The sequence below is a fragment of the Coregonus lavaretus genome (genome assembly GCF_964263955.1).
Source record: "Coregonus lavaretus genome assembly, chromosome: 3".
Lineage (NCBI taxonomy): Eukaryota > Metazoa > Chordata > Actinopteri > Salmoniformes > Salmonidae > Coregonus > Coregonus lavaretus.
This window is the reverse complement of record NC_139990.1, coordinates 23209706-23222347: the sequence shown is the minus strand read 5'-3', so window position 1 is coordinate 23222347 and position 12642 is coordinate 23209706. Positions and strand designations below refer to the sequence as shown.

General features: G+C 42.2%; 1 protein-coding gene across 1 annotated transcript in view; it reads left to right on the top strand.

Annotated features, from left to right (window-relative positions):
* Positions 1-6372, top strand: part of LOC311115506 (alpha-2,8-sialyltransferase 8F-like) — a gene marked incomplete at both ends in the record, with an annotated part of 34381 nt that extends 28009 nt beyond the window's left edge. The window contains 3 exons of the mRNA XM_084157315.1: positions 4790-4907; positions 5100-5264; positions 6190-6372. Coding sequence (XP_084013441.1) covers positions 4790-4907; positions 5100-5264; positions 6190-6372 — 466 coding nt within the window. The remainder of the gene's footprint in view (positions 1-4789; positions 4908-5099; positions 5265-6189) is intronic.
* Positions 6373-12642: the final 6270 nt, after the last annotated feature.

The following is a 12642-nucleotide window of genomic DNA, read 5'->3' as shown; positions in this document are numbered from 1 at the left end:
AATTAGTGGACTCTGCTATTTCAGCCACACCCGTTGCTGACAGGTGTATAAAATTGAGCACACCGCCATGCAATCTCCATAGACAAACAGTGGCAGTAGAATGGCCTTACTGAAGAGCTCAGTGTCTTTCAACATGGCACCGTCATGCAGCCGCACACAAGCCTAAGATCACCATGTGCAATGCCAAGCGTCGGCTGGAGTGATGTAAAGCTTGCCGCCACTGGACTCTGGAGCAGTGGAAACGTGTTCTCTGGAGTGATGAAACACGCTTCACCATCTGGCAGTACGACAGATGAATCTGGGTGTGGCGGATGCCAGGAGAATGCTACCTGCCCCAATGCATAGTGCCAACTGTAAAGTTTGGTGGAGGAGGAATAATGGTCTGGGGCAGTTTTTTATGCTTTGTGCTAGGCCCCTTAGTTCCAGTGAAGGGAAATCTTAACGCTACAGCATATAATGACATTCTAGATGATTCTGTGCTTCCAACTTTGTGGCAACAGTTTGGGGAAGGCCCTTTCCTGTTTCAGCATGACAATGCCTCCGTGCACAAAGTGAGGTCCATACAGAAATGGTTTGTCGAGATCAGTGTGGAAGAACTTGACTGGACACAGAGCCCTGACCTCAACTCCATCGAACACCTTTGGGATGAATTGGAACTCCGACTTCGAGCCAGGCCTAATCGCCCAACATCAGTGCCCGACCTCACCAATGCTCTTGTGGCTGAATGGAAGCAAGTCAACCGCAGCAATGTTCCAACATCTAGTGGAAAGCCTTCCCAGAAGAGTGGAGGCTGTTATAGCAGCAAAGGGGGGACCAACTCCATATTAATGCCCATGATTTTGTAATGAGATGTTCGACGAGAAGGTGTCCACATACTTTTGGTCATGTAGTGTATTTATACTCCGGTCTCCGACATTGCTCGTCCTCATATATCTATATAAAAAATATATTTTACCCCCTTTTTCTCCCCAATTTCGATCTTGTCTCATCGCTGCAACTCCCCAACGGGCTCGGGAGGTGAAGTTCGAGTCATGCGTCCTCCAAAACATGACCCGCCAAACCTCGCTTCTTAACACCCGCCTGCTTAATCCGGAAGCCAGCTGCATCAATGTATCGGAGGAAACACCATTCACCTGACGATCGAGGTCAGCCTGCAGGCGCCCGGCCCACTACAAGGAGTCACTAGAGAGCGATGAGCCAAGTAAAGCCCCCCGGCCAAACCCTACCCTACCCTAACCAAACCCTACCCTACCCTAACCAAACCCTACCCTAACCTGGACGACGGGTTAGTAAAAATAAAGAAAAACCCTTGAATGAGTCGGTGTTGCAGGCGCCCGGCCCGCTACAAGGAGTCACTAGAGAGCGATGAGCCAAGTAAAGCCCCCCGGCCAAACCCTACCCTACCCTAACCAAACCCTACCCTAACCTGGACGACGGGTTAGTAAAAATAAAGAAAAACCCTTGAATGAGTCGGTGTTCTAAAACTTTTGACCGGTAGTGTATATAAATATATTAACAAAAATATTTTATGGGGGATTGGAAATTATGCAGACAATTACATTGATGGAAGCTACAATCTATCTGCAATATTAAAGCTGATCTACCCCCTACAAAAAAAAACGTGAGAGTGGTGTGGAGCCTTTCTTGCATAACTCCTTAGATCAACTCAGCAGAACCGTCTTTGTTTCGGCGACGATCTTAGATTTGGCTATGAGACCGCTGCTGACATGACTGCCGCTGAGAAAACAGGGGAGGTTGAAATACCATCACTAATTGCTAATTGCCTAGCAGAGGTGAAGAGCACACCTGCCGCTACTAATTGCTGATTCCCTAAGAGAGGAGAAACCACTCCCCCTCCAATACAGCCAGTATGTAAACATGGTAATAAATAAATAGAATAGTGCAGTTGTGAAATGGCAGCAGTGGTATGGTGTAAGGTGCATGAGTTTTTGGATGGAGGTATTTAGCAGTCTGTGAACTTGGAGATGTCTCTGGTAGTACTGCTGGACTGTAAATGATAGAACAGTTCACCATGTTGTTATAGGCTTTCTTTTGATGGTGCTGAACGTTTATTTACTGTGCTGCCTTCTGGAGTGAAGACATCTGAGCTCTACAGCCTAGGGATCACCACCCTTTTCTTGTCCCAGGGCTCAATACTGCCAAACTTGTTTTACACTGCTTTTTTTCCAGTGTGATAGTTAATGTAGCTACCACGTTAGCTAGCTTGGATATCGATCAAATATTTTACCAGGCAGAGAAATTAGCAGTAGCTACAACGTTATTACAAGACAATGTACCTAACATTGCTACCTTTCTGGCAAACAGCATGAATACGTTTTATTTCAGTGTAAAAACAAAGATGTATATACAGTGTATATATATTTTTACCTGTTCTGAAGACATTGGAAAATGGAATAGATTAATCTTATTTTCAATCTTGTCTGTAAACTGTTATCGCATCCACTATCAGTTAAAAATTTGCAGCAGCCTAGACTGTTCAGAGAGGATGTTGTTACTACGTCACTCCCAGCCGACTACCCATGAAGGGGGGGTGTTCTGGGAAATCAAATCTAGAAAAAAATCTGCATTCTTGTCAGAGGGGTCACTACAAAACATCTGTACACACATAGTTACGCAGTGCAGCTGTAATTCACCACAAAATCAACATTTGTGGTCAATTAATTAGCACCATCCCCAAGGCTCAGTGTTGTTATCCTCACAAGGGATAATCCTCACAAGGGATGATCCTCACAGGGGTCACAATAATTTGACCCCTTGAGATTTCTTTATTACTTAAACAAAATATTTTTCTATGAGCAATTGTATTACTATAAAAATAATATACTGTAAGTTCCCGATAGTTTTTTGTTGTTGCATACAATATAAACTACTGGTCAAAAGTTTTAAAACACCTACTCATTCAAGGGTTTTTCTTTATTTTGACTATTTTCTACATTGTAGAATAATAGTGAAGACATCAAAACTATGAAATAACACCTATGGAATCATGTAGTAACCAAAAAAGTGTTAAACAAATCAAAATATATTTTACATTTGAGATTCTTCAAATAGCCACCCTTTGCCTTCATGACAGCTTTGCACACTCTTGGCATTCTCTCAACCAGCTTCATGAGGTAGTCACCTGGAATGCATTTAAATTAACAGGTGTGCCTTCTTAAAAGTGAATTTGTGGAATTGATTTCCTTCTTAATGCGTTTGAGCCAATCAGTTGTGTTGTGACAAGGTGGGGGGTATACAGAAGATAGCCCTGTTATCATGGCAAGAACAGCTCAAATAAGCACAGAGAAACGACAGTCCATCATAACTTTAAGACATGAAGGTCAATTAATACGGAAAGTTTCAAAAACTTTGAAAGTTTCTTCAAGTGCAGTTGCAAAAACAATCCAGCAGTATGATGAAACTGGCTCTCATGAGGACCGCCACAGGAATGGAAGACCCAGAGTTAACTCTGCTGCAGAGGATAAGTTCATTAGAGTTACCAGCCTCAGAAATTGCAACCCAAATAAATGCTTCACAGAGTACAAGTAACAGACACATCTCAACATCAACTGTTCAGAGGGGACTGTGTGAATCAGGCCTTCATTGTCGAATTGCTGCAAAGAAACCACTACTAAAGGACACCAATAAGAAGAAGAGACTTGCTTGGGCCAAGAAACACGAGCAATGGACATTAGACTGGTGGAAATGTGTCCATTGGTATGGAATCCAAATTGGAGATTTTTGGTTCAAACCGCTGTGTCTTTGTGAGACGCGGTGTGTGTGAACGGATGATCTCCACATGTTTATTTCCCACCGTAAAGCGTGGAGGAGGTGGTATTATAGTGTGGGGGTGCTTTGCTGGTGACACTGTCTGTGATTTATTTAGAGTTCAAGGCACACTTAACCAGCCTGGCTACCACAGCATTCTGCAGCGATACACCATCCCATCTGGTTTGGGCTTAGTGGGACTATCATTTGTTTTTCAACAGGACAATGACCCAACACACCTCCAGGCTGTGTAAGGGCTATTTGACCAAGAAGGAGAGTGATGGAGTGCTGCATCAGATGACCTGGCCTCCACAATCACCCGACCTCAACCCAATTGAGATGGTTTGGGATGAGTTGGACCGCAGAGTGAAGGATAAGCAGCCAACAAGTGCTAAGCATATGTGGGAACTCCTTCAAGACTGTTGGAAAAGCATTCCAGGTGAAGCTGGTTGAGAGAATGCCAAGAGTGTGCAAAGCTGTCATGAAGGCAAAGGGTGGCTACTTTGAAGAATCTAAAATATATTTTGATTTGTTTAAAACTTTTTTGGTTACTACATGATTCCATATGTGTTATTTCATAGTTTTGATTTCTTCACTGTTATTCTACAATGTAGAAAATAGTAAAAAAAAAAAAAAAAAACTTGAATGAGTAGGTGTTTCCAAACTGATGACTGGTACTGTATGTAAATGTGATATTTCCGTTTTTAATTTTTAATAAATTTGCAAAAAAACTGTTTTTACTTTGTAGTTATGGAGTATTGTGTGTAGATTGATGTGGGGAAAAAAAACAATTTAATCAATTTTATAATAAAGCTGTAACGTAAAGGGGTCTGAATACTTTCCGAATGCACTGTATATCGTTAATAATCATCTCTCTCCTATCTCGTCCACTCACCTGCCTCCTAACCCCTCCCCATCTGTCTCCTAACTCCGCCTCTCACCTGCCTCCTAACTCCTCCCCATCTGTCTCCTAACTCTGCCTCTCACCTGTCTCCTAACACCTCCCCTCGCTTGTCCTCAGATACCCTGACCTCCAGCGGAACCCTGGACCCTTGGTGGAACGCGTGTCAGTCTATGGCCACGCCCATCTGCTTCTCCACGCCTTCTCTTTTGGCTTTGGGACCACCTCCTGCTTCAAGGTGAGCTGCTATTTTGAGATGAGACTAGTTAGGGCCCTGCTACCCGGCACCGGCCCAACCGGCCCGGGCTCGGTAGCATTTTTAAGAACGACAAAATTGATAACTAACATTTTGATCCTGGGGAGGAGAGGAGGGTTGGGCGAGGAGGGTAGATCGTAATAATGTCATTAATCAGTCTTTGTTCTGTCCGAGGTGTACCACGCCCTTCGTAAGGCCCGCCCCCAACAGGAAGTGGTGTTCTTTCACCCAGTCTACCTGCTTGAGCTGGACAGGTTCTGGCGTCGCCGCGGGCAACGAGCCCCACGGCTCTCTTCTGGTATGATGCTGGCCAGCACTGCTCTGGAGATTTGTGAACAGGTGTGTGTGTGTGTGTTGCCTCAGAAGAGGTTCCCGTCCAATCTGAAGTTTCCATGTCCTTGTGCAGGAGTGTTGGGACACAAAGGAGGAAACCATTGAATAGGACCGGCGCAAGCACACACCCTTGCCTCACACTAGTGTCTACTCCAAAGGGTTCAGACTCCTGACCACCAACTGTTATCCTGGCCATCATCCTCTCATGGAACTAACACAGGATGTTCACACATTTCCCGGGGCAGCCATGCTGCAGGAGGACCTTCCAAAGGAGTTCACGTTATACTGTGTTGAAGGCTTTGGAGAGGTCCACAAAGCCCATGAATAGGTATTGTTTCACTGCACTTGTCCTGCAGTTGGCGTGCACTGAAGATCATGTCCACGTGCTTCTGTTCTTTCTGAAGCCGCACTGGGACTCTGGTAGCATCTGCCACAAAGCTTGAATCTGAACGAGTACTTGAGCTTCAGTACGTGGATGATTGTGCTCTTGTGGCACATACCCAAGAAGCTCTACAAGCCACCCTCACAGCAGCTGTACAGACAGCTACAACTGGGCCGTCGTTCAGCAGGTGGTCAGAAAAAGCGTCTAAAGGACCAATTGAAGACTTCACTAAAGAAGTGTGGGATAAACCCTGCCTCCATGAACTGTTGCTGCAGACCGGCCTCTGTCATGAAGGAGTGCAGTTGGCTGAGGAGAAAAGTACTGAACGATGCCTGGCAAAGTGACAGAGAAGACATATGTCCATGGCTGCACTGGCCTCAACGACAGTGTGCATCCCGCATCGGATTATACAGTCATTAGCGAATCCACAAGCATTAGAGGTCATTAGAAGTCATTATTGGATGCGATCGACTACTTTAAGAGATTAAGTGTGTGTGTGTGCGCGCGTGCATGTATGTATGTTTCTAAGTCTTTATCTCTCTCTGTCAGGTTCATCTGTACGGCTTCTGGCCCTTCCGTCTGGATCTTTCCCAAAATACTTTGCCCCATCATTACTATGACAACGTTGGTCCAAGTCACTTCATGCACACCATGCCTAAAGAGTTCCTGCTATTACTACAACTCCACAGCCAGGGGGCACTACAGCTACATGTTGGACCCTGTACACCCTAACAAGCGGATGGTCGGGGGGGCAGGAACATAATTATAACAATTTGTACACTGCAAATTGACCACAACTAAGCCCAAAAAGAGGTTGTATTTGAAAATAACAGTAATTTCATACCTTGATTACACTGAGACACAGTATGGGCCCCCATTGACTTTGTTTGTCACTCTCACTCAGATATCATTAACATTTACATTTTAGTCATTTAGCTCTTGTCCAGAGCGACTTACATCAGCAATTAGGGTTAAGGGCGTAAATCATTGCAAAATCTGTAGCATTGCAGGAAATTAGCTTTAAAACGGCAATAATGTATCTCTGCCCCATGGCAAAATGAGTAGAATTGCATGAAATGTGTTATAAAATTGCTAAATGTTCTCTCCGCTCCATTGCAAAATGTGTAGAACTGCAGAAAATTTACTGGGGGGCCCCCCAACCAAATCTTGCGTAGGGCCCCCAAAATGCTAGAGACACACACACACATACACACGCATGAAGAAATCCAAATAGAAGTATAACATTTTAATGTTTCCAATAAAATGCCTGTACACCCTAACCCCTACACCCTAACCCTTCACCATAACTCCTACACCCTAACCCGTGTTAATACAACTCCACAGCCAGGGGGCGATACAGCTACATGTTGGACTCTGTCTAACCTACATCCTAAAAAGTTATTTATACATTATTTGTATGCTGTGGTTTTATATTTTATTGGAAACATTAAAATGTTATACTTCTATTTGGATTTCCTTACTGTATGGTTTTAATTTATTTTTCTATAAATGATTGATCCAATTTCTTCATGCGTGTGTTTGTGTGTATGTGTGTGTGTGTAATACAGGATCAGATGTTTCATATATGAAGATTAAGGTGAACAGAGCCCTATACTACGAATATGGTTTGAGGAGTTAGTGAGGTAACTTTGGTCAACCCTGAGTTCAACTCGGGATAACTGGTGACACAAAAGTAGCTCACCTTTTAGCCAGGTACATTTCTATGGCAATGAATCCTTCAGAACTAACCCGCTCTGGGGCAGGCTATCTCAGGGCTAACTACACTTATCCTGAATGAAGTGTTTGAGATGTGAGTTGAGGAACAATCATATTAGATTCCCTCCCTCTTGCAAAGAGTGCATCATCATCCCCTCCATGTTTTTTTGTGTTAAAAATAGTAACATTAAAATGCCTATTACTTTACACATTTAGTAATAACAGGATGCATTTGCAACTTGATGCACAGTAAAACTTTTGTATGTTAAAGGGATACTTCGGGATTTTGGCAATGAGGCCCTTTATCTACTTCCCCAGAGGCAGATGAACTCGTGGATACCATTTTTATGTCTCTGTGTCCAGTATGAAGCTTTAGCACAATGAATGGAAGTCTATGGGTATCTGTTAGTATGCTAGCATGCTCTTTGCCAAAATCCCGAAGTATCCCTTTAATAAAATAATAGTATCTATAGAGGTGTAGAAAAAAGGTGCTCTTGCATTGATACACCACACCAAAGCACACCAAAGACAGCATTAATGATACATAATATAAGAATGATGGCACTTCTAATAGCCTATTTCACACCATAGCCTGCTGAATTTGCAAGATAACTTTTCTTTCATTTTGATTTCGGCAAAAATGAAAATGTGCCACTGACTCGCCTATGGATTAATGTTTCAGCGTTGTCTACTGTACATGAAGAGGTTGCCTTCGACTAACCTAACATACCAGGCATAAGATAAATGCCTGAGCGGAGTTCCCACGTCCGGTTTTCAGAAGAAAATGAAGCTAGGTTGAAAACCCTAGCCACATGCGACATGAATGTGCAGCTACAAGCCTGGCTCGAGCAAGCTAAAAAAAAAAAGCGATGGGTATATAATCAATATCCAACTTCGTAACATGGATGAAGCCTGAGCTGGAATGTGAAGATAACTGAAGTTAGATAACTTCAGAAAAGTCTGAGTACATCTAGCTAGATTCGTAGCACACCACTCAGGTTCATATTTGATGAATGTTCTAATATACACAAACTTGCAGCACCCCGCCATACGGCAGTAAATCATTGCATCTGATTAATTCCATTCGATTCCATTTATGAGGACTGCCACCATATAAATAGATTTTATTTATACTATTTATAAGCTATTGTCAACTTCCTGTCTATGGTTATTTTGCTCACTGATCACTGTCAATTGCTCACTGTAATCCTAATGTGTGCAACTATTATTGATGTCGCACAGAAAAGTTATTTAGTTGCAAATGCAACTAGGGCCATGTAAATAGGCTGATTGTTAGGCTACTCCATTTGAATCCATTGGTGGCACCTCGTGTGGCCGGCAGGGATGTAGCTCAGTTGGTAGAGCATGGCGTTTGCAACGCCAGGGTTGTGGGTTCGATTCCCAAAATAAAAAAATTATGTATTCACTCACTAACTGTAAGTCGCTCTGGATAAGAGCGTCTGCTAAATGACTAAAATGTAAAATGTAATTCAAAAGCAGGTTGGCGGTTATTGTCATGAGTCTTGTCCTGGAGGCAGAACTGAGCAATTTCCCCTTAAACCAGCGGCAAAGTCAAAATTGGCTATGTTGCTTCTTGGTCTTAATTTAAGGTTAGGGTTAGACATTAAGGTTTGGTTTAGGTTTAAATAAGATTTTATAACTTTGTAGCTGTGCCAGCTAGTGACCACTCTGCAGAGCTGCCTCCAGAACATTATTCATTATCAAAGTCAGCGCAAAATTGTAGGAAGAGATCCTCCCGCAGCTGAGAAGCTTTTGGTATTATAATATACCACAGGAAGTTGGTGGCACCTTAATTGGGGAGGATGGGCTCGTGGTAATGGCTGGAGCTGAATGGTATGTGTTTCATGCAATTCCATTATCTCCGTTCCAGCCATTATTGTGAGTCGTCCTCCCAGCAGCCTCTACTGTAATATACAGTAGATAACATGATATCACATAAAATATTGGCAGTGGCTCCTGATCCGTGGTCAGAACTTTTATTTCTGAGGCTCTGTATCCGTGAGTCTGCAAAATCTCGCAGTATCTTGTTATTTTGGATCGGGTTTTGACAAACAGGACAAACTAGACTGAATCTTTATATTGATCCTTGATGGCTGAATAAAAACATCTGACTAACACACAGACACACACACACACACCAGGGCCTGCGCTAGAACGAATCAGTTGGAAGGGCATTTGATTTCCATATGGGAGCATATTTTTTCCACGGGACTTCCTATGTTACATTTTTTAAGTGGGTGTTATAGTAAAACCCAGCATGAGTTTCAAGTTTGGGAACGCTTACAATTTATCCTACCATTTCTACCGATCTGGTGCCAGTTATGATTTTCATATGCCCATTTTCATTTCAATAATAAAGTTGTTTCATTTCTCAAAATCATTGTCACTTGGTTAATCAAAATCTACCATATGGACACATTGATGGACCGTGATCCATTGTCGGCTAAAGAAATGAGCTCATGGAACTCAGAGAAAGTCTATAGCCCAATGCAACAGTAGGCCTATAACTTCCATCGTCAACTAAGTAAAATACATAGCTAGGTCTAAAGCCGACAAATAAAAACAGTAGAAAATATCATTTTCAATCGCATTCTACTCCACCCATCTGCCTCCCTTTCTATCTGTCATTACTTGAGCTATAGCTAGTGAAGTGCAACATTGTATCAAATCAATCAACTGGGTCCCAGACCGAAGCTGTCACTAGTGAACTTGCAATATTGCCATGCCCTCCGTGCCAGTGAGCTCGGGAAAGACAGCTGTTTTTGCGGAAGGGAAAAAGTTAAGGTATTTTATGATGTTCCACTGGATATATGGGATCATCACAGACCCGTCGCCAGACCTCAGTCTTAAGGGGGGCATATGAAATGCATGGGAGGGCAGGGCACAATTGTTATTAGCCTACAGTACATATATTTAATAATAAATTCCCTCAAGTGGGGGGGCACAAGCATTTTGGGGGGCGGGCCCGGCCCCCTATGGCCCGCCCATAGCGACGGGTGTGGATCATCAGATCATTATATTTTGCTCTTTCACACCGAGGTTTGGTGATTATCGAGGCTGGGAGTGTTGGAAAGATTTTTCAAATACTTTGAGGAACTATTATCATTCGCAATGGATGTTGTTGACTTATTGTGTCAGCTTATTAGTGGTGGACCTGGTGAGTTAAAACAATCAGAACTCAGGCATCTCCAAATTGGTACTTTTCTACATTTGCATGCAGCAGGCCAGGTACTTCAATGCATGCTCAGGCGCGCCCTCCATCAACATTATCAAGACAGAGAAACTAGACACATGCTCACATGGAGCACTCAAAAACAATTAGCTCAATTGGTAGAACATGGCGCTTGCAACAACAGGATTGTGGGTTTGATTCCCGGGACCACCCGTATGTAAAATGTATGCACGCATGACTGTAAGTCGCTTTGGATAAAAGCGTCTGCTATATGGCATATATAAAAGACAATGAACAAATTAACAAAATTCGTATATGATGCTTATGAAATAAACCAAAACTTGTTTCTCACAAGTGTTGCTGGTTGTGACGTCTGTAAACCCTTTCACTCTGAGAATGTTAAATGACTGTAATTGCTTGCATTAACAAAAATGAATGTAACCAAATGACGGGGATTAACAGTGTATTTAGACATATGTAGTGGGAATTGATGAAAATGAACAATCACAGGGCAAAACATTCACACAATAGTACAAGGAATGCGCAAGAATTGTCGGGAGAGAGCCGAGTGTATTCTGGAGAGCTGAGTGCATGCATTCTGGAGAGAGATGCACCATATCTTAGCCACACAACCGTACCATTCTTCTTGTCTCAACATTTTAAATTATACTCAAGGCACATTATCTTCACACATATTTTAGATGCTTTTCACTGACAAACCCAAATAAGCTAATGATACTCTGTGGCTAAGTCATGGTCTCTGGTGAAGTATTTTGAATGATTTTACTTAGACAGGAGTAATTATATAATTTTGGCAAAACATAAATTTACTATAGGGGAAACCAGCATCTGAACAGTACACTGTGTACACGGCAAATTTCCTTTCCAATTTGCAAGTGGCTGCCTGAAACCAGAGTATGTACAGTATATAATGAGAAGTTTCTCACGTCTCCGCCCAGCAATGGGAGTCATTGTCCCAAAGGCAGGAAGGCAGGCGACAAGCTTAGGTCTGCATATTTCTTTTTTATTTCTAACCTTTATTTTACTGGGAGTCATACTGAGACCAAGGTCTCTTTTACAGATGAGCCCTGAATTACACAAATTACAGAAAATACATCAAAATATAAATACAAAATGCAAGTAGAAAGAAAAACACGGTCATAAAAAACAAACACATCCATCAGTAATAAGGTCCTCAATCAGCTTTCTGAATTGCCCTAGAGGCACCAGAACATCAAATGTAAGAACATTTTGAAGATTGTTCCCCAAATAAGGTGCAAGAATACTAAAAGCTGATTTACCTAACTCGGGTAAAGGAATTTCCAGAGTTAGCCATCCCTGAAACCTGGAGTGGTAACATATGTCTAAAGTTTAGTAATGATGTTAGGTACATTGGGACTTTTTGTAAAAGGGCTTTATAAATGAAAACATAGTATTGTACCAACCTACATGACATCAAAGAGGGCCAACCAACTTTCTGGTAGAGAATGTGATGAGTACTAAAATTGTCACTAGTAATAAAGCGCAGTACGCTATGATAAACTGCATCTAACGGCTTTAATGAAGGGGCAGCTACTTTCATACAGATGATGTCACCATAGTCTAGGACCGATAGGAACATCGACTGAATAATCTGCTTTCTACTATTTAGCTAGAGGCAGGACCTATTTCTATAGAAGAAGCCCATTTTATTCTCAGCTTCTTAACTCATCAATATGCTTTTTAAAGACAGCTTTTTATCTATCTAGATGCCCAGTTATTTGTAAGCACGGACATAGGGCTGTGGCGGTCAGCCCTATTTTGTCAGCAGCTTATTGTCATGCAAAAGACTCTGGTCTCACGGGTAATTGACCGCTAATTACCATAAACACATTTAGATCTCCAGGCTCCACACTTTGGAACATCTACATTTAAAAAAGTCTAATAAATCAACTGAATATACACCATCACAATAAATCCATTATTTATTTTAGGCAGGTCTAAAGAAACATTATGATGTGAAGAAAATGTATTTCAGAAGAACAGAATATGAGTTGGCCTACTGTATGTTATCTGGCTATGCACCATGCCATAGGCTGTAGACTTGTTAATTT